Genomic DNA, 21,945 nt, shown 5'->3' with positions numbered 1-21,945 from the left:
AGGGTACGCCGGCGCGAGATTGCTCCCGCGCACGCGCGCGTCGTGGCGGCCCCTCCCCTGCCACGTGTGGCTTGTTTGGGTCTCGCGAGGCCCCGCCCCGGATCACTGGAGGTCCCCCTGCGGTGGTCCGGTGGTCTTGACCTCCGGCCACCCACCAGGTGACCTCTGCAGGTGGACCCGGGAGGTCCGCGGTGGGGCGCTCGCCCTGCGGTGCTGTGGGGAGCGCGGAGCTTCGTTCTGCCCTCCAGGCGCGTTCCCACTTCTGTCCCCGGGAGGGTCGAGGCTCAAAGCCGCTCTGGACCCGCAGGCTCTCGGCTCTTCCCGGGCGAGGCGGGATTTATAGAGACCCTGAGCTCTGGGCCCGAGGTCACGCTGCATCTGTTTCCCACACCCCACCGGCTTCTCCCTGGACCTCTGCCTAATCGCCCGGCCCCATCTAGACTGGGTCGCCAGATCTCTTGACTCTTCTGGCCTCTGGTTCCCCAACCCCGCCGCTGGAGTTCTGAGCGTTGGCAAGCTTGCTGCAAGGGTCATCCCTAAAACGATGTTCCTGCTTCTGGTGTCCCCCCCGTCCTCACTCTGCAGGGCTGTCCTTCCCAAGCACGTGAGATCATTTTACTCCCTGGCATAACTTAACAGCTCCTTGGGACTCCCCGTTGCTGGGGAGACCGTGCTCAGACTCCTTAGCGTGGCAGAGCTCTGTCTCCATAGTGGGACTGGCAGAGGTGCCCCAGGCAGCTCTGGGGCCAACTGTGTGTGACTCAGGGACCCTGGATCAAGGCCCGTTTGCCCCTGTGTGCGACTGATCCTATCCCCCACCCTCCGTTCAAGTCACACTCCACCAATCCCATATTTTGCTCACTAAGGTGCCCTTCCTGGCACCTGTCCTCTGTCCTTGGGGAAGAGTTCTGAATTGAGAATCAAATGATGCTCCCGAGGCCCCTCATGTCAGCCTGGCAGACTTCTCCAGAATTCCAAAACCTTCTCCCGCCATCACCACGATGGTGGTGCAGCCCTTCCTTCCCACGAAAACTGGCCTCCCTTTGGCATGTCACCTCTACTCTTTCCACCTCTGTCTTTCCTGGTCTTTTCCCCTATGCCTTCTGTCACTTCCCTCCGTGGAGGACTAGTTTCTCTGAACCCCCAGCATCTAGCATCGTGCCTGGCAGCTAACACATGATTGAGCAAATGGGGCAAAGTTTTGAGCAAAAGCTCCTTTCGCCAATCTGTAAAATGGGATAATGTCCTGGCCTCAGAGAGCAGAGGGCATTTGGTTACTGCAGCTGCCCCTCAATATGACCAGTAGGTGGCGCTGTGACATACAATTTGAGGTTTCCCTGGGGCCTCCCAGGCCAGCTAATGGAGTGCAGGTCCTCAGGGTGAACTAGAAACCCAAATCAGACCAATCAAATCTCTCCCTAAGAGGGGATACCCCGTGTGGTCCCCGTGACTCAGGAGGGGCTGAGGAAAGGCTCCTTTGTGCAGCCTTGAAAAGAGAGATGTGCCCTTTCTGTCCTGCTGTCCTCCCCTGGAGGGGTCTGTGGAGTTAGGGACCTCAGATGCACGGCTTTGGGGCATCGTCTGACTCATCCCCCAGAGCCCAGGTGAAAGGGCCGTTGTCCTGTTTGGTTAAGAACATGACTTTGGGGGCGCCTCGGTGGCTCAGTGGGTTAACCCTCTGCCTTTGGCTCAGGTCATGATCTCGGGGTCCTGGGATCGACCCCCACATTGGGCTCTCTGCTCAGCGGGGAGCCTGCTTCCCTCTCTCTCTCTGTCTGCCTCTCTGCCTGCTTGTGATCTGTCAAATAAATAAAATATTAAAAAAAAAAAAAAGAAAGAAAGAAAACGAAAAGTGACTTTGGAGCTGACCTGGCTTGGGTCCAAATGCCCGCACTGCCTCCCCGTTGGTGTGTGACCCTGGGACATTACCTGCCCTGAGCCTCCTCTCCAGTCATCACCAGTACAGACTATAGAGAAGGAGGGGCATTAGCATGTGCGTCTCTATAGAGAGATTTATCTAAAGGATTTGGCGGCTGGCAAGTCTGAAATAGCAGGACAGGCAGGCAGGGTGGAGACCCCAGGAATCATTGATGTCAATGTCTCGAGTTCGAGGGGAGTCTGGGGCCAGAATTCCTTTTTCCTCTAGAGACCTTAGTCCTTTTCTTAAGGCCTTGAAGTGAGTGCATGGGCCCCACCCACGTTAGAGGAGGTGACCTGCTTTAATCAGTCTATGGGTTTCGGTGTTAGATCAACAAAAACACTTGCCCAAGGATATCCAGACTAGTGCTTGACCAAATGTCTGGGCACCCTAGCCTGGCCAACCTGACATGTGAAACTAACCATCGTCGCCTCTGTCTACTTGCTTGGAAAGTTGGCCATGACACCTTTCCTTCCTTCTTTCCGTTTTTTTTTTTTTTGTTTGTTTTGTTTTTTTTGTAAGACTCAAATAATGTGGATAAAATACTTGGCTCAGAGCACAATTTTGAGAGCACGACAGCTGGGTTTTGTTTTGCTTTGTTTTGTTTTTTAGTCTTGCAAGGTGAGCTGCATGGCCAGGCACCTTCATGGGTGGGAGACAGAAGGGGATGAGTGACACTCAGTGACCCAAAGGGAATCAGAGTTATGAAGCTCAAGGAACAAAGGACCTGTTAGGCAGATGGTTACAACAAAAGCTGGGCTCCAGTCCCCAAGTGCCACTGGGGCTAATGTCTTTGAACTGAGTTTATCATGACCTGTTTACTATAAAGGCCTGGGCTAGATGTAAATTTATTCCATGATGTGCCCAGGAGCTCTACAAAATTGTCCAAGACAATTGTCCAAATTGTCCAAGATCGGTGAGCTCCTTTTTTTTTTTTTTTAAAGATTTCTTTCTTTTTCTTATTTTAGAGAGAAAGAGAGCATGAGCAGCAGGGGCAGAGACAGTGGGAAAACCTCAAGTGGACTACTCACTGAGTGCAGAGCCTGATGCAGGGGTCGATCTCAGGACCTTGTGATCATGACCTGAAACAAAGAGTCATCTCCCAACCAACTGTGCCACCCAGGGGACCCTCAGTGAGCTATCTCTTCATGTCCAGGCCATGCAGCTCTGTGGATGGTATGTGAGCAGTGCGACCCCAAGCCTCTGGGAATCTTGGCCCCTGCACTCTCTAACTTCTCCAAGGCTGCGCATGGAGCTGGATGTTTGCACTTCATTCCCTCCTTGGACCAGCTGGCCCTGCTCTGCTGGCTATGCCCAGATCTCCTCTACTGGGGGGCCCATTTGGATGCCCAGCTTTTGCTCCTATAGGCTCCAGCTTAGAACATAACAGCAGCCTCCCAGGGAAGCTCTGCATCTAGTTTCTCCAGCCCATGATGACAACCGACCCATGCCCACCAGCCTTGAGGAGCAAAGGCAGCTGGGACCCCTGGCCACAGAGGAGATGTAAATAGAGGGGATCCTGGCCAGAGCCTTCTTACAGCAGAGGCACCCCACTTGTGACAGGCCCTCCATGTCCTGAAGCTTCTCAAATGGAAGTTTGGCAGAATCACAGGAGAGAGAAATCCCAGTGGCAACAAGCATGGAGTGCTGGGCGTGCGAGAGCGAGGTCCCATTCTCCTTTCCAAATCCACTAAGTCCAGAGGTCTGGGCCTGATGACACATGTGTCTGTTCTAGGCTCCACCTTTTCTTCTCAAAATGCTTTGGAATCATGGGGTCCTTATACTCTTTTCTGGAAGGGTTAGGCCCAGACCCCCTCCATATGACCCGTTGCCATGCCTCATCCCAAATATAAAAATCTCTTTGCCTCGCTGGGCCCTGCTTTCCTCCTCCAGGCAGGATGCCACGCATCAGCCAGCCAGGAGCCCAAGAGGAACAATGAATGGGGATGCAGCCTCCAGGCTTCTGCAAATTCGAACTTCCACAGCACCAGCCAAGGCAGAGGCAGGATCTGGGGACTCTGGAGGGGGAGGGGCGCCCCCAGCACCGCCACTGCCCCAGAGAAGCAACCCTGACCTAAGGGAGCCAGCCCTAGGCAACTTCAGTGTCCTACCTGACTGTCCACTTCAACCATGTGAAGGCCCCAGGTCTTATTCTTCTAAGAGCTTAAGTATGTGCTTTTGATGACTAATTTTTATGATCTAATGTTTACCGTATCAAAGTAACACAGTCAATAGTTTTAAGTCGACCAATACTACAAGGCTGATAATGGTAAACAACAGGTCCCTGACCAGCCTCCCCGCTCTGGTTCTCAGTCAAGTCTTACAGATCTTTCTTCCTGTGCCTAAGTCAGTCTCTAAATCTACACTTATTTCTCAGACCTGAAGTTCAAGTATTCTCCACTGACTTAGACAGCAGATACTCATTCCCTCCACTTGCCACATAGTTTTTTTAAAAACTGATTTATTTATTTTGAGAGAGAGAGAGCATGGGGGTCACGGGGAGACCCAGGGGGAGGGCAAGGGGAGAGAGAGAATCTCCAGCAGACTCCCTGCTGAGCAAGGAGCCTAACACAGGACTCAATCTCATGACTTCGAGACCATGACCTGAGCTGAAGTCAAGAGTTCGATGCCCAAAAGACTGAACCACTCAGGTGCCCTGCCTCCTAATTTCCCAACTTTGTTTTTCCTTTCCCTTTTGGATGAAATCAGTGTTATTTACATTGTTTGACTTCATAAAAAATGCTCACCTCTGAGCCGTGTCACGTGCTATGACTTCATTCCCCTCCTCTGTTTTATTATTCAAGATTTCAAAGGTGCTGCAAAGTTGGAAGAATTTTGCAGCGAACCTCCAAATACCTAATGCTAGAACCTCCCATTTTACTGAACATCCTTTGTCACCTCTTTATTCGTCTGGCCATCCCTACATCCATTCATTCATCTGTCTTGGTTTTGGTACGTTTCAAAGTAAATGGAGACATAGGTGCTCTTCACCCTACACGTTTTTCTTGTGTTATCTCTGTCTGCTTCTGGCGTCCATGTAATGCCGGACTCACAAAAGGAGTTGGTGTTTCCTACCGTTTGTTCATTTTTTAAACAGCTTCGTGGGGATCTATTTTACATGCCAGGAGTTTCATCGTATATGTACTGTGGGATGATTTTCAGCCGATTTATACATTTGTGCAACTATCACCCCAATCCGGGTTCAGAACGTCCTTATCACCTGAAACCTTCTCTCATGGACGTTTCCAGTCAGTCAGGCCCCAGCCCCATCCCAGACAAGCACTGATGGGTCTGCCTTCTGCCTCTAGAGATTTGCCTTTGTCGACATTTCCTGCCAACGAAATCACACAATGTACGGTGTTTTGTGCGACTTCCCTCGTTTCGCTGAAGTCATTTGAAGTTCATCCGTGTTGTAGCACAAGTCACAAGTTTGTTCCATGACTGTCAGTGACAACTCAATAAAGCTCAGGAACAGAAGTTCAGTCCCTGTTAAGGCTGAAACGTATTCTATTTTACGGCCATACAGTTTATCCGTTCAAGATTCAAGGGACATGTGGGTTGTTTCCAGTTTGGGGCTGTTATGAATGGTGCTGTGCTCACTTGTGACCAAGTCTTTGTATGCACGTGTGTGCCTAAATTTCTGGGGTTCATGGCAAGTAAGTATTTCACTTTGAGAGACTGCCAAATTCTTTTCCAAAGTGTACAATTTTACATGGCCATCAGCAATAATATGCAGGCTCCAATCTCATTAAAACTTGGGAGTGCTTGTCTCTTGGACTGTCCTCCTTCTCCTGGATAGATAATGGTTTCTCACTGGGGTTTTAATTTTCATTTTCGTAGTGACTAATGATGCTTAGCATCTTTTCACATGCCTTTTCTCCACTCATACATCTTTTTGTATGAAGCTTCTATTAAAATCTTTTGCCCGCTTTTTAAAAAAAAGATTTTATTTATTTACTTGACAGAGATCACAAGTAGGCAGAGAGGCAGGTGGCGGGGTGGGGGGGAGCAGGCTCCCCGCAGAGCAGAGAGCCCAATGTGGGGTTCGATCCCAGGACCCTGGGATCATGACCTGAGCTGAAGGCAGAGGCTTTAACCCACTGAGCAACCCAGGTGCCCCTGCCCACTTTTTTAAATGGTTATTTGTCTTCTCATTATTTCATTGTAAGAGTTCTTTATGTACTGCATGTAAGCCCTTTACCAGATAAAGGGTTTAAAAAAATTTCCTCTCAGGAGGAGGCCTCTCTTTTCATCTTCATTATGGTGTCTTTTGAGAACGAAAAGTTTTGATTTTTATGAAATCCACTTTATTGATTTTTTTGTTTTATGAGTTATCTGTTTGGTGTCATATCTAAGAAATCATTGCCTGACCCAAGGTCACTAAGCTTTTCTCTGATGTATTTTTCCCCCTAGATCTTTTACAGTTCTTGCTTTTATAGGTAGGTCTATGATTCATTTGAAATTCATTTTGTGGTTGGTGTGAAATGACAGCCAGTTCATCTTTTTAAATATGGATATCCAACTATGCCAGCACCGCTTGTAGACAAAATTATCCTCTCCCTATTGTATTGTTCTGGCACCTTTGTAAAAAATCAGTTGACCCTAAAATGTAATGTTTTTTTCTGAACTGTCTATTCTGTTCCTTTGATCTATATGTCTGTCTTTCTCTGTAGCCCGTATTTGTGATTTCTGTAGTTTTCATGACAAATTTTGAAATCTGGTAGAAGTCCTCAAACTTTGTTCCTTTTCAAAAATGTTTTGGTTATTCTAATTCCTTCACCTTTCTTTGGCACATTAAGATCTATTTCTCACTTTCTTCAAAAAGGAAAAAGGCAGGGCTCCTGGATGGCTCAGCCAGGTGGGCGTCTGCCTTCGGCTCAGGGCATGATCCCAGAGTCCTGGGATCGAGTCCCACATTGGGCTCCCTGCTCAGTGGGGTGTCTGCTTCTCCCTCTCTTTCTGCCCCTCCACCTGCTCATGTGCTCTCTCTCGCTCTCTCTCTCTCTCTCTCAATTAAATAAATAAAATCTTCAAAAAAGAAAAAAGGCTTTAGGATTTTGTTAGGAATTATATGGAATCTAGGAGTAATTGCCATGCTGACCACATTGAGTTCCACTCCATAAACGCGGAGCATCTCTCCATTCCAATCTTTCACAGGGGCGCCTGGTGGCTCAGCTGGTTAAGCGATTGCCCTTGGCTCAGGTCATGATCCCGGGGTCCTGGGATGGAGCCCCCCATCAGGCTCCCTGCTTTGCAAGGGAGTCTGCTTCTCCTTCTCCCTCTGCCTGCCACTCCCCCTGCTTGTGTTCTCTCTCTCTCTCTCTCTCTGTCAAATAAATAAAATCTTCAAAACATAAAAGAACTTTCATTTCTCTCAGCAATGTTTTCTCGTCTTAGGTTTTCTAGTGCTCTTCTTTTTGATGCCACTGTCAACAGGATTGCCTTCTCAGTCTCAGTTTTGGATTGCTTATTGGTAGCTGGTAGCTTGTATCTTTATTTTGTACTCTGAGACCTTTGTTCTAGTAGGGTTTTCTTTTCAACATTCCCTGGGATTTCCTACACATGGGATTATATCATTTGCAAACACAGACAGTTTCACTGATTCCTCTCCCATCTGGATGCCCTTAATTGCTTATTTCACCCGATTGCACTAATCGCACATCCAGCAGGATAGTGCTGAGCGGGAGTGGTGAGAGCTGACATTCTTGCCTTGCTTCTGATCTTGGAGAGAAAGCATTTAGTCCTCCATCGGTACGTATGATGTTCACTATAGGATTTTCACAGGATTTTGTATAAACTTTTAATCTTTGCTCATTTTCTTTGATCCTCCTTAAAATTCTGATATAATAGTACAACACAAATAGCTACACTTTAAAAGTGGATTTTAGGTGTGCCTGGGTGGCTGAATGGGTTAAATCTTCTGCTTTCAGCTCAGGTCATGATCCCACGGTCCTGGGATTGAGCCCTGCATTGGGCTCTCTACTCAGTGGGGAGCCTGCTTCCCCCCCTCCCTCTACCTGCCTCTCTGCTCACTTGTGATCTCTCTGTGTCAAATAAATAAATAAAAATCTTCAAAAGTGGATTTTACTATAAGCAGTATGGACATTTTTAAATTTTGTAACTATTCAGATATAATAAAAAGCATATTTTTAAATGTTAATTATATTGAGAAATTCTCTCCCATTTGGTTTCTCAATTTTTTAAAAATTTTTTATATTTTATAAAGGGTTCTCAATTTTAAATGGGTATTAAGGTTTCCTATTTCTTCTTGAATCAGTTTTGCTGATTTGCCTTTCTAGGAATTTGTCCATTACATGTACATTGTCTATTTTATTAACATAAAGTTGTTCTTAATATTCTCTTACTTTTTTTATTTCTATACTATCAGTTGTTATGATATCTCCCTCCTGATTTGGAGAATTTTGTCTTTTCTTTCTTTTGTAGCTGTTTATGAGAGGAAAATTTTAAATTGTACAATCATGTTGGCAGCGGCTTTATTCATAATAAACAAAAGCTTAAAACAACCCAAATGTCCATTTATAGGAGAATGAAAATATAAACTACTCCCAGCAATTAAAAACAAAGAGGGGAACCTGGGTGATGTGGTCGGTTAAGCACCCAGTTCTTGGTTTTGGCTCAGACTGTGATCTCAGAACCATGAGACTGAGCCCAGTGTGGGCTCCACAGTGAGCACAGTGTCTGCTGAAGTTTCTCTGCCTCCTCCCTCTGCCCCTCCCCACCTCACATATTCTTTCTCTAATAAATAACTAAATAAATAAATACATTTTTTAAAAAACCCAAAACATGAGGCGCCTGGTTGGTTAAGCATCTGCCTTCACCTCAGGTCATGATCTTGGGGTCCTGGAATCAAGCCCCACATCGGGCTCCCTGCTCAGAGGAGAGTCGGCTTCTCCCTCTCCTGTTGTGCCCCTGCTTGGGCTCTCTCTCTCTCCCCCCCCAAAAAAAAATTTATAAAAAAAAACAAAAACACATAAACAAAAACAACCTACTAAAACAGACCACAACATAGATGAATCTCATAGACACGGAGAGGAAAGGAATCACGGCCTTAAAGTGTGCATATCCTAGGAGTCGGTTCCTCTGACATTCAAAATAAGAAAACTAATCCATGGTGGTAGAAATCCGAAGAGAAGTTGCTCACTGGGGAGATCAGCCATGCAAGAAAGGACCTACCCATTCTCAACACCCAGCATGAAATGCCATGGAAAGCAAGGTACAATCCCTTGGTTAGGGAGTCCTTTTAACACCAGTGGACATGGAGGCCCAGGGGTGGAAGTGACAATCCCAGCGTCTTACAGACAGTCTCAGTTAGAACCCAGGTCTTCTGTGGTGTGGCATTTTATCCCCTCAGTTCCTCATCTTCTAGCTCCTGAGGCTGGCCTCACCCTGACCTCCATTCGCAGTGAGCCAAGACCCCTCAAAAGCCACCACCTCGGGTCAAAATCTATTTCCCTAGCTGCCCCAATGACCTGGTATGGTGCTACTCAAGAGAAAAGCCACATTTTCCTTTGCAGCCTGGGAGCAAGAATAGGGCTTTGTTCCCCGGCATCGGCATGGAGCAGGGCGGTGGGACTTGAACTTGGAGGGCCACAATGTAAATGAAAGCCGATTTGCACTGGGGGTCTAGGAATGTGAAGACAGAAAGCCTGGGTCAGTTGGGACACACCCTGTGCCCGCCCGGTGAGCCCAGGTTCATCATCTACAAGATGGGCACCGCATCTGCCATGCCCTAGTTTTGTGACAATTCAGTGAAGCCACACGTGTCACTGTGCTTTGTGAGCTCTGGAGGAAAGGTCACTATTATTAAGCATTGCTAGGCCCCGGGCAGGATGAATCTGAAATCGTGTGGCCACCCCCACTGGAGGGAGAAACTCCCGAAGCCCCAGGTATTGTGTCAGGGGGGGACGCACAACCCCAGGCCGGCTTAGGGGTCCTTGTGCCTGGCCCTGCTTTCATCCCCTCCCCCCATACCCACAACAATATCCACTTTCATGGATATTGTTGCATCTCAATGCATCTCTGGAATTTCCCAGGTAGGTGACACCTGGCTCTGAGAGGGTGTCCGCCTAAAGGTCAAGGGTCACACAAACTCCAGAAGGAGGAAGTAGTTGGCTTCCAAGGCAGTCCTTTGCAGTGGGTGATTAACCTTTGGTCAGCCTGGAGGTGGAGTGTGGGCATTTGGCCACGGCCTGCGGGATAGCCTTGTCTTTTCTAAGAATTGTGGGCCTCGGTGCAGATCTGCATGGAGGCCTCAGCCAAGCCCCAAAGCATCATGGCGGTTTGCCGTCTGCCTGCCACACTGCCTGATCATCTAGAGTCCCACTTGTTCCCTGCAGGACTCCAGTCAGCTAAGGGCATCATGTGCTCTCCTCTGCTCGAGGGGGCCCTCTCCCGGCCTGCAGAATGCTGGGGACCAAAGGGCCGTTGGGGCTGGGGCCCAGCCCCCAACACTGCCCAGACAGACACTGCCCAGAGTCCTAAGGCACTCTTACCCTCCTACAGGTGCAGCCCTAACCCATTCCCCTACAAACCCAACCTCCCAGTGCCCCCACCCAGCGGTGGTAGCTGCCTGGTCTGTGGTTACGTCCATCATGTTTAATTCATGGCTGGGGGTTGGGATGAACTTCCCAAGAAAGGGAAGAATTCCCCTGGGGTCTCGCCCAGTTCCTGCCTGCCTGCCCTGGGCCTGGAACTGGGACTAGAGGCTGCCGGTGGGCCCAGAGGACACTGTCCCAGCCGGGCCGGCCATCATTTGCTAATCCCCCGCCCTGGAATGTCTGCGGGCCAATCAGCGGGGTCTCCAGGGGCTCCCCGAGGGCTCCAATAATCCTGCAATGATTAGCAGGGGCACAGGGTCAGTGCACACTGCCTGGCTGGCTGTTGTGGGCAGGGCCGCTGGCCAGGCCCTCGGCTGGAGGAGGGAGGGAGCCCTGGGATTGGAGCTGGCTGACTCTTCATGCCAGTGTCGACAGGAGGCCTTTTGGATACACCAATTACTCACACCAGCCTCCCCCTTTTGTCTGCCCGTCCAGCCTGCCTCCTTGAGATTGTGAGTAGTTCTGTCTAGCTTGGGAAGCAAGCTGGACGGCTGAGCCGGAGCGCCCAACAGGCCCATGCTGGGGCCGGCGCCCTCCGCCCGGCTGGGGGGCCCCCGGCCCGGCCTCCTCCCCGTGCTCCTGGCTCTCCTTGGCATGGCCTGGACGGAGCCGAAGTTACTCCCACTGCAGGAGGAACAGGCTCCGATGCCTGGAGGTAAGGGCCCCCCTCCCTGGGGTGAGGAACCAGTGAAAGCAGCTAGGAGTGTCGCAGAGCGGTGCCAGGAAGGCCTGAGCTCTGGGCAGACCTGTGGGGTTTAATAGCAACCCCCCTGGCCCGAAGGTGGTCCAGGGACCCAAGTTGGATGGCGGAGGCTGGCCTGGGGAGCACCCAGCCGTGTGGGTCAAGGAGGAATGGCAACCCAAAGCTGGCGGCTCCAGGGCTGCTCCCCACCAGCCCGTGGCCCTACCTCCCTCCAGTCAGCCCAGCCCCCAGCTCAAGGGCCCCTGCACACCTGCCTCCCTCCCAGGCCCCCAGCTCCTGGTCTCCTGTAGGCCGTCCATCCCCCACCATCCCCGTGCCCCTGGCCCCATCAGCTCTTGCTCCCTAAGGGCAGGGCAGCCCTCTCAGCTTGCCACAGCCAGGGTCACCCCAGGGGAGACCAGGTCCCGCTGTGCAGGGGACCTGACCTTGTCTCCTACCCCAGCCCTGAGCAGTAAGGAGACGTTCCTGCTCCTCTCCATGCACAACCGTCTGCGTAGCCGGGTGCAGCCCCCCGCGGCCAACATGCAGAGAATGGTGAGTACCCCAAGGCGGGCTCACCGAGGCGGTGGCTGGAGGGGCGATCCTGAAGACGGCTCAGGAGGCCAGGCCTGTGGCAGGTGCCCTTCTGCCTGGGCAGGGGACAGCCAGTCTCCCTGCCCACGAGGGGACAGCTCCTGGATGCTAGGGTTCTGCCGCGGCCTGCTTCCCAAAGGGGCCAGTCCTTTGGCCTTTCTGCGCATCCCAACCCGTTGCCCTGGAAACCAGAAGACATGGCAGGAGCCCCGCAGGAAAGAGGCGCTCCACAAAGGACTCCCCGCAGGATCAGAGGGGCAGAAGACTGGGAGGGAGAAGCGTCCTGCTTGAGGGAAAGGCCTGGAATGTGACCAGGACCCAGTGCTTCTTCACAGTTTATCTGGATGACTAGAAGGGGCCCCTCCAAGGTCTCTGCTCCTCTGGCATAGGACGGCAGGGTTGGCGGTGTCATCCCAGGGCCCAGAAGCACTGCCCCAGCACATGCCAACAGGCCCTGGGGGGTGAGGGCGGGATTGTGTGGGGGTGGGCAGGGTTCCCCATGGCTGCCTCCCATAAACTCCTCCAGGCTGGCTCAGCAGGGCGGTGACCTTGAGAGCTCCTGGGTCAGTTTCCCAGGAGGTGGGGGTGGGGCGGGCCAGTGGGAGGGGGTCACTTCTCTCCCTTTCCCTGCTCTGCAGCAGCTCTGGCCCTCCTCAGCTCAGGTCCTGGCTCCCACTGCCCACGCCCTGTGCTCCCAGCTCAAGTGCCTGGCAGGGAGGTGCTCCCCCTCATCCGGTCATCGGTTGACGCTTTCCATGCCCCTTTGGCCAAAGTCTTAGGAATCAGCATTTCATAGAAGATGAGCATGGAGCCCCACCACTCAGCCTCCCTCACCTGTGCGGGTCTCTAGTGCTTTTACCCAGGGGAGGCTAAAGCTCTTGGGGTGGTGCAGGGCAGCCAAGGGCCCCCCCAGGCAATCCCCACTGCTCCGGTTCCGGTCTGCATCAGAGGTAAAATCCTAACAGCCGTCCAGCCCACCGTGGGTCAGGCACTCTCCCCCAGTACCCTTTGAGTCCCCATGATAATCCTCCTCTGTGAGTATCTTACTGTCCCAATTTACAGACGAGGATGTGGAGTCTCATGGAGATTAGGGGCTAGAGGCCACACAGCTGGGGTGAGGTGACCCAAGTCTTCTTGATTGTTGAGCCCTTCATTTAAGAGGAGAGGGGGGACGATTTGGTAGCTGTGGGGGTATGAGGGGGGAGTCTGCTGGTGTGTGGATGGGAGAGATTAGGGCCACTCCAGAGAACAGCGCTGGCTGGGCCCTGAGGCCAGGAGCCTCTCTGGTCCTGCTTCCCTGTTGGCACCGGTGAGTGGGGCGGGGGGGGGGGGGGACGGGACAAAGCAGCCTGGCCGCTGAGGCCTTTTTCATCAAAGAAAAGCCAGGTGGGAGCAACCGAGCCTCCCTGACAATGGCTATGGCCCGTTGTACCTAATGGCAAGCAAAAAACCATTTTGAATGGCTGGGGCCCTGCCCGGGCTCACATTACTGGACAGAAAAGTCTACCACAGAAGCCCATCCTGTCACCCCAGCTGGCACTGCTCCCTCAGGAACGGGCATCCCCCTCTGGGGCGGCGCCTCAGGCGGGAGTCAGGAGGAGGGAGGTTCTCAGGCCCGGGTAGAGCCAGGCTCCGGGGTAGGCGTCCAGACCTCGCTGGTGCTCTCACCACCGCATCTCCAAGAGCAACTCGCAGGCCTGGTCTGGCCTTCTCCGGCCCCAGGGTGAAGTGGGTGAAACAGGACTCCCCATCCAGTGCTCTCAGCATGACCCCCACCCCGGGGCGGGGGCGGTGGGGGAAGTGGGTTCCCTAAGGCCTAAAGGGTCGCTGCTGACATCTCTTTTTGTGCCGCCCCCAGGACTGGAGCGAGAGCCTGGCCCAATGGGCTCAGGCCAGGGCGGCCCTGTGCGGTGCCCCAGTCCTGAGCCCCGCGTCAGCACCTCGAGCCCCCCCGCAAGTGGGCTGGAATGTGCAGCTGCTGCCGGCAGGCTCGGCGTCCTTCGTCAGCGTGGTGGACCTGTGGTTCGCAGAGCGGCGCTGGTACAGCCACGCGGCCGCCGAGTGTGCCCACAACGCCACCTGCACCCACTACACTCAGGTGAGGCTGTGGCACCGGCCCCGGCCCCCGGGGTCAGCTCAGAAGGGCCACCTGTGGCTGCTCTTACGCACTTTTTAGTTTTCCTTTTCTCTGCTCTAAGCATGAACGATTTCAAACGTAAATCTAGTAATGGACTCCCTTTTACCCATGAGCTCCACTTAGACAATGTTTAACTATATGTGTTCTCATCTCTTAAGAAAAAACAACTAGGGGCACCTGGTGGCTCAGTTGGTTGAGCCTTCGGCTCAGGTCATGATCCCGGAGTCCCAGGATGGAGCCCCGCATCGGGTTCCCTGCTCAGGGGGAGTCTGCTTCCGTCTCCCGCTCTGCTCCCCTGCTTGCGCCCATTTCTCTCCACAAATGGGCACCTTCCATTGAATATTCAACCCTTCCCCCACGGACTCACAATCCACCTGTCACCCACCAAGCTCATGTCTGCCCGCGGATCTGTTGCTGAGTTCTTGATTCTATTCTGCTGCTTTTTAAAATTTTTAAGCCCTGCACAAATCGTATTTTAATTATTACAGGGTTATAGAAACTTTTGAAATGAAAATTCCCCATATTACTATTATTGTTCAAAACTGTGTTGCCTGTGCTTGGCTCCTGATTCTCTCAAACGCTATGCAGGCGTGGGTTTTTAGCTGCTGATTCAACTTTGGGAAATGGTCTACTTCGCGTTGAGATTGTTTTTGCCAAGTTCTGTTTTCTAAGAAACTGTCCATTTTATGTTTCCCAATTGATTGGGAGGAATTGTTCAGTACTGAAGAGAGAGTTAAGGCTAGGATTAAACAGAGTGGGGGTGCCTGGGTGGCTCAGTTGGTTAGGCATCTGACTCTTAATTTTGGCTCAGGTCATGATCTCAAGGTCCTGGGATCGAGCCCCGCATCAGGCTCCCTGGTCAGTGGGAAGCCTACTTCTCCCTCTCCCACTCCCCTTGCTTGTGTTCCCTCTCTTGCTGTCTCTCTCTCTCTGTGTCAAATAAATAAATAAATAAATCTTTTTTAAAAAGAATATAAAAAAAATACAGTAAGCTGAATAAAGTAGGAGAAAGTAACTCAGTCTGTGGAGCATGTGGCTTTTGATCTCACGGTCATGAGTTCGAGCCCCACATTGGGTAGAGAGATTATTAAGAAAAACAAAATTTAGGGGTGCCTGGGTGGCTCAGTGGGTTAAAGCCTCTGCCTTCGGCTCGGGTCATGATCCCAGGGTGCTGGGATCGAGCCCCGCATTGGGCTCTCTGCTCAGCAGGGAGCCTGCTTCCCTTCCTTTCTCTCTGCATGCCTCTCTGCCTACTTGTGATCTCTCTCTCTCTGTCCAATAAATGAATAAAATCTTTTAAAAAAATTAAAAAAAAAAAAGAAAAACAAAATTTAAAAAACAACAACAACAAAAAATAAAAACAGAAAGTAAATAATAAAAATAAGAGCAGAACATCCGTAAAGCATCCGATTCTTGGTTTTGGCTCAGGTCATGATCTCGGGGTTGTGAGATCGAGCCCTGCGTTGAGTTCTGAGCTCAGCATGGGATTCTCCCTCTCCCTCTGCCCTTCAGCCTGCTCTCCCTCTCTCACTCTTTCAAATAAAAAAATAAATAAAATCTTAAAAAAAAAAAAAAACCAACCTAGGATTAAACAGGGATTTAAAATTTTCCTGGGACCCCTGAGTGGCTCAGTTGGTTAAACATCTATCTGCCTTTGGCTCAAGTCGCTCTGGGATAGAGTCCCACATCGGGCTCTCTGCTCAGCAGGGAACCTGCTTTTCCCTGTTCCTGGCTCTCCCCTTGCTGGCTCTCTTGCTCTCTCTCTGACAAATAAATTTTTTTAAAAAGATTTTTTATTTATTTATTTGACAGAGAGAGATCACAAGTAGGCAGAGAGACAGGCAGAGAGAGAGAGAGAGGAGGAGGAAGCAGGCTCCCTGCTGAGCAGAGAGCCTGATGCAGGACTCAATCCCAGGACCCTGAGATCATGACCTGAGCTGAAGGCAGCGGCTTAACCCACTGAGCCACCCAGGTGCCCCTCTGACAAATAAATTTTTAAAAAATTTCCTGTGTCTGTTGCTAGATCCTTTTAAACTTTTCAGCTTTGTTTATGTGCACCTTCTCTCTTTCATTCTTTACCAGTCTTCCCAGAGATGTGTCTATTTTAACAAGGAAGCTTTTGTTTTATCCTTTTTCTTTTTTTTTTTTTTTAATTTCTGCTCTTATTTTTACTATTTACTTATTTTTTTAAGTTTATATATTTTAATGGGGTGCCCCTATTATTCACTTTCTTTTACTTTATTCAGTTTACTCTATTATTTTTTTATATTTGATCCCAGGACCGTGGGATCATGACCTGAGCTGAAGGCAGACACTTAACGGACTGAGCCACCCAGGCGCCCCAATCATTCCTTACTTCTAAGTTACTTACTTGGAGATTGTATTGCATTGAATTTATAGAATGCAGCCCATGGAATATTATTCCTTTGGTTTTTGTCGAGCCTTGCTTTGTGGTTAAGTGAAGGGTCAGTGTTTGCAAATGTTTTGTGCATTCCTAAAAAGAATGTATTTTCTCTAATTATTGGACACATGTGTCCGTGTCTCCCTACTTCATGGCTGTGCTACAGGAGTTTGCTAACTCGTCCCCTGTATTGACTGTGCTGTTTCCAAGCTGCCACAGATTTTAAGATTTTCAATCCAAGTGCTGAATATTATCAGAGACCTGTACCTGTTAGCTTTTGTTGCTAACACACTACCCCAAAGTTTAGCATCCTTGGGCTGGGCCCTGTGTGGAGGTTCTTCTGGTCTTTGCTGGGCCCAAATACAAGTGCAGTCAGCTGCTGCCTGGGCTGGGAGCTGACCGTTTAGAGGAGCCTCACCAGGTTCCCTTGGGCCTGTGGGGGTCTCCAGCCCTAGGTTCAAAACCAGCTCAATATCATTTTTTTTAAGACGTTATTTTATTTATTTATTTTAGAGAGTAAACACATGGGAGCTGGGGGCAGGTAGGGCAGAGGAAGAAACAGAATCCCAGGCAAAGTGCACTGAACCCTGAGCTTGACACAGGGCTCGAACTCACAACCGTGAGATCATGACCTTAACCTAAACCAAGAGTCGGACATTTAACCAATGGAGCCACCCAGCACCCCCTCAGCTCAGTATCACTTCTGCTGCATTCTGTTGGCCAACACAAGCCACAGGCCCAGCTGGGGGCCAGGCTAGAAAAGAGAGTCCTCCTCTCATTGCAAAGAACTGCAAAGGCACGTTTAAGAGGGGCCCACGGGGAGGAGGGAAGGGTTGTAGCCACGTGTGCGGTCTGTCACAAAGACTTTGAGGTCCAAGACTTTCTTTCACCACTACCCCTCCCTCCAAGATTCTCTCCTTTCTTCAGGTATCTGCCCATCCAAACCTCTCCACACCCCTCACCCAGAAAGCCTTCCTAGGCTGTGCCCACCTGTCCCCACAGCTCTTCCCAGCACAGCTACAGCTCCTGAGGCCCCGAGGTCTGTCTGTCTGCCTCACTGGGGGCAGAGACTGTGTCTGCCTCCCCCGGGGCAAGCATCATCAGTGTTGCCGGCCCCAGATTGGGAGTCGGGGTGGCTTGTGATAGGGTTCCTGAGCCGCCGTGTCTCCGGCAGCTCGTGTGGGCCACCTCGAGCCAGCTGGGCTGTGGGCGGCATCGGTGCTCTGGGGCCCAGGCCGAGATGGAAGCCTTCGTCTGTGCCTACTCTCCCGGGTAAGGTCCCATCACAGAGGCTGCCCTGCCATCCCCCGCTGGGCTCGGGCGGGGTGGGGAGGGGCGCCTACCTTCACCCAAGGGAGAACCCTCAGCCCCCCACTCAAAGGCCTTTACCCCTGGGTCCACACCCTCTCGGGGAGAGGGGAGGAGGAAAGGCAGTGGGTGCGGAAGTGGGCAGCCAAGCAGAATGTGGCTTCTCCTCAGACGCCCCTCCTTGGCAGCACTATTCTGCTTTGGCCACGGAAGAATGGAGTGTTCGTGTTAGTCTGGAGGCCGTCTTTCCTTTCCTAGGACATCTCGTGTCTCCTCCAGCTCCCTGACTCCCGGGGTTGGGCCAGAAGGAGCTGCAGGGGCCGTGGGGCAGGGCCCACGCCTGCCTTGCCCAAGGCCAGGCCCTTGCAGCCCTCTGGTGCTCGCTCTCACAGGGGCAACTGGGAGGTAAATGGGAAGACCATCGTCCCCTATAAGAAGGGCTCCTGGTGTTCGCTCTGCACGGCCAGCGTCTCGGGCTGCTTCAAAGCCTGGGACCACGCAGGAGGGCTCTGTGGTAAGTGCCCGACCCTGCCTGCCTCCTGCTGGGGCAGCGGGTACAAGAGAACTCCCGTGTGGTGACCTTTGTGGCAACATCTGGTGGGACTGTCCTCGAGGCTCCGGCCCTTGGCACCCTGGGAAGCAGCCCCCTGGCCTGCCGGAAGGAGGCGCCCTCTCAGAGTTCATCCTCATCTGACCAGAGGTCCCCAGGAACCCATGTCGCATGAGCTGCCGGAACCATGGACGTCTCAACGTCAGCACCTGCCACTGCCACTGTCCCCCTGGCTACACGGGCAGATACTGCCAAGGTGAGGGGCACCTAGAGCTCCAGGTCACAGCCACCCGGGGACCCGGTGAGTGAAGCCTGGGCCAGGGCCGAGGCAGGCAGGCAGCCGTGGGGGGTGAGGAGGGCCACGTGCCCCTGTGCGGTGTGTCCAGGGGCCGTGGGGGCACCCACTGCAAGGGTCTGGAGAGAGCCCTGAGGCAGTGTGCGGCTGCTGACCGGGCACTTGCTGATCTGAACACCGTGTAGTCATTCGACCAACAGCCTGAGCCCCTGCCGGAGCCTGAGCCGTGTAGGGGATTCAAGGCGGAATCGGACTTGGCCCTTAGGTCCTGAGAGGGTGGGAAGAGGACCCGATCAGGATCTGGAAGTAGACTCTGATCCCACTGTCTCCCTCCCAGCTCTGTGACTGTAGGCAGGTCACCCCTGAACCCTAATTTGCTGCTCTCTACGACGGAGATCCAGATACCAAGCGTAGCTGCAGCGGGAAGCCCTGATGGGGTCCCATCCTCGAGGGTCTTTCCTGTCACGGTTGACTGTTGCCCACACTGCGAGGCCCATGAGGGGCAGCACGGGGTCCGGGGGCTGCGGGCTGAGCTCCGCTCTCCCTCCCCCCGCCCCCCGGCAGTGCGCTGCAGCGTACAGTGTGTTCACGGCCGGTTCCGGGAAGAGGAGTGTTCCTGCGTCTGTGACGTCGGCTACGGGGGAGCCCAGTGTGCCAGTGAGTCCTGCCCCGAGGTCCCCCGATGAGCCAGGCCACCTTCAGGAGCCCCTCACTGGGCACATCTCCCGACCCCCCATGCAATCACATCACGTCGGTGGCATTCCACAGAATCTGGCAAATGCTACAGATCGTTCTTTTTTTGGAAGAGAGAGCAAGCTGGATGTCACACATTGCCCAGCACGCCGCTGACTCCCCCACCCCCCGCCCCAGCTTGGAGACAGTGGCCAGAGGAAGGGGCTTCTTAACTCACTGAGCTACCCAGGCGCCCAGGAAGGGGCTTCTTGAGCTTAGCTCCCTGGCAGGGAGGAAGGTGTAATGCGTCTGAGGTCCCCACGCGCACAGTCGGGCCCCCCTGTCCCCAGCCAAGGTGCACTTTCCCTTCCACACTTGTGACCTGAGGATCGACGGAGACTGCTTCCTGGTGTCTTCGGAGGCAGACACCTACTACGGAGCCAAGATGAAATGCCAGGTGACAGTGAACCCCAGCCTTCCCAGGGAACCCCAGGATCTCAAGCGAGGGTCCTTGGAAGGACCTTGGATGAAGAGATGGTTCCTTCAATTTCTCCTGACCTGACTCTGGTCATTAGGATAAAGCAGGGGCCCCAAACTCAGAGGTCCATGGAAGCCAGGAGGTCACTGAATGAGCTGAGGGACTTGGGGTGGGGGGAAGAGGTGAGCCCCCACCCACCCCCCTCTAAGGAGCCACCCTGATTCAGCTCTAGCAGCGGGCTGCCCCCTTTCTGCAGAAAGGCCAGAACTTGGGATTTTTCAAGAGAATCAGAAATTCAGATTTTCATTGCCATCTCTCGAGGTGTTCATGTTGGCAACCGATTCACATGTGTTCAGGACACTGAACACGTGAAACAAAAGCTTCCCAAGGGCAGGGCCCAGTCAGTCTTGGCCCCCCACCCCCCATGCCCAGAGAGAGGAGAGGCAGGCAGGGGCAAGGAAGGGGGACCCCCACTCTAGAAGGAGGAGGCAGAGGAAGAGACGTCCCTGGCTGTGGCGGGGTGGGCAGGAAGGGCTGGTCTGAGCTCTGGGGCCCTGCCAGGGTGAGCTGGAATGGGGGTTACAGGGAAAGGGCGGGATGCTGGCCCAGATCGAGAGCCAGAAAGTGCAGGACATCCTCGCCTTCTACCTGGGCCGCCTGGAGACCACCAATGAGGTGACCGACAGTGACTTTGAAACCAGAAACTTCTGGATCGGTGAGTGCCTGGTTGGGGGTGCAGGAATCTGAGCTGTGAAAACCCACCAGCAGACAGGAAGGGTGTGGTGAGAGCTAGGGACCCAGGATGGGGCAGGCAACCTCCTTCCCTGGGGAGAGCACAGAAGGGAGGGAGAGCGAGAGCCTCGGGGGGGCTGGAAGAGCTAGGAAGGGGGCTAAGGTCTCGATGGCAGCAGAAAAGGGATTAGGCAACAGGCTCTGAGCTCAGGGGGCTCCTCTCAGGGAGCCTGGGCTCTGGGTGGGGGCCCGGGGTGGTGGGCTAACTCACCTGCCGCGGCCCAGGGCTCACCTACAAGACCACCAAGGACTCCTTCCGCTGGACCACGGGGGAGCACCAGTCCTTTACGAGTTTCGCCTTTGGGCAGCCCGACAACCAGGGGTGAGTCTGGGGTGCCTTCCCTCCCTTGGGCCAGCTTATTGAGCCTTCATATGGGGGGTGGGTCTGGCTTCCAGAAGCCCCATCTGTGGGCCAGGCCATTAGACACAGGGGCCTGCTGGAGGGGAAGATGGAAGCCTCTCCCGGACTCCTGCTTCCCTTCCCCGGCATTGAGCCCCCAGCGTCCTGGCCTGGCAGGTTCGGCAACTGTGTGGAACTACAGGCGTCCGCCGCCTTCAACTGGAACGACCAGCGCTGCAAAACCCGAAACCGTTACATCTGCCAGTTTGGTGAGGGCCCCCTCACAGCTCCCTCTTCTGGTCCCTACTGGCCTGCTCCAGGCGCTAGGATGTCCAGGTCACAGTCCCAGAAAGCACCTAAGCATGCAGGGCCCAGGGATGTCCTGGTCCGAGTTCCGTGGGACCTGCAGGCCCCCGAGTACAAGGGAGGAGAGAGAAGCCCAGCCTCATGTCCACAAGGCAACAGGACGGGAATGACAGCCTGGCCAGGGATTTCTCCAGGGTCGCTTTCCTCCTGTTACCAAAGCTGCTACTTAGGGACCTGCTGGGTTCACCCGTGTTCCCTGATTCCCTAGAGCCCAGTAAACTACAGCAGGGAACAGAGGTGGCCCAGCACCGACCCCCAGCAGCTCCCGCTAGAAAGGTCTGGAACTCCAACTGGGAGCATATTTCAGGACCAACTGCCAAAAGGTCCCCATCCTAGGACCACCTGGGCTGCCAGTGACCCTTGCTCTGTCCGGCTTCCTTTCCAGCTGAGGAGCACATTTCCCGGTGGGACCTGGGGCCCTGAGACTCGGCCGTGCCTCTCCCCTGCCAGCTCCCAGATATGCAGCCGCGCTCACCCCGCTGCCCACCTGTCTGGAACCGGGGCCAGCCCAGGACTGCAAGCCAGTATCCAGAGGTCTCAGAGAGGCCCTGCAGGAAGTGGGGAAAGGGGGTACAAGTCAGCCCCCAGAGGGAGTCTGCACCATGGGGAGGGGAGCTGGGGCCCCTCAGCCTGCTGTGGATCGGGAAGGTGGGGGTCAGACACCCAAACATGAGGCAGGGCCAGCAGCCAGAAGAGACCACCCTCCTCCATGGTCGCCAGACCCTCTGGGGCAGATGGAGGCTCCTCACTGCCCAGGGTGCTCCCTACAAAGGATTAAACTAAGTTATGAATCA

At 53.2% G+C, this 21,945-nt stretch overlaps 1 protein-coding gene across 2 annotated transcripts; it reads left to right on the top strand.

The window, feature by feature from the left end:
* Window positions 1-10,795: 10,795 nt before the first annotated feature.
* On the top strand, window positions 10,796-21,945 carry LOC101672424 (C-type lectin domain family 18 member A). Of its 2 annotated transcripts, none has more exons than XM_004754010.3 (12): window positions 10,796-11,191; window positions 11,682-11,773; window positions 13,671-13,910; window positions 17,525-17,622; window positions 18,051-18,172; window positions 18,357-18,464; window positions 19,068-19,160; window positions 19,526-19,632; window positions 20,355-20,368; window positions 20,671-20,767; window positions 20,963-21,054; window positions 21,537-21,945. In XM_004754010.3, exons 1-12 carry the CDS (start codon window positions 11,053-11,055, stop codon window positions 21,538-21,540), a joined length of 1,206 nt encoding a protein of 401 aa, XP_004754067.1. In that variant the 5' UTR covers window positions 10,796-11,052; the 3' UTR covers window positions 21,541-21,945. The 2 variants fall into 2 exon arrangements, with proteins under 2 accessions (XP_004754067.1, XP_004754066.1); XM_004754009.3 differs by having other exon boundaries at window positions 10,799-11,191; window positions 20,239-20,368.

Source organism: Mustela putorius, unplaced genomic scaffold (assembly GCF_011764305.1).
Source record: "Mustela putorius furo isolate JIRA1106 unplaced genomic scaffold, ASM1176430v1.1 tig00000174_pilon_pilon_pilon, whole genome shotgun sequence".
Taxonomy (NCBI): domain Eukaryota; kingdom Metazoa; phylum Chordata; class Mammalia; order Carnivora; family Mustelidae; genus Mustela; species Mustela putorius.
The sequence above is the reverse complement of the archived record's forward strand: the minus strand, read 5'-3'. Positions and strand labels throughout refer to the sequence as shown.

Bases quoted from the DNA above. Each gene is read 5' to 3' on its own strand.
- LOC101672424 (XM_004754009.3), top strand. From the start codon at position 11,053: ATGCTGGGGCCGGCGCCCTCCGCCCGGCTGGGGGGCCCCCGGCCCGGC. The intron at 18,173-18,356 runs GTAAGTGCCCGA...TCATCTGACCAG, and splicing joins CCACGCAGGAGGGCTCTGTG to AGGTCCCCAGGAACCCATGT. The intron at 20,768-20,962 runs GTGAGTCTGGGG...CTGGCCTGGCAG, and splicing joins GGGCAGCCCGACAACCAGGG to GTTCGGCAACTGTGTGGAAC.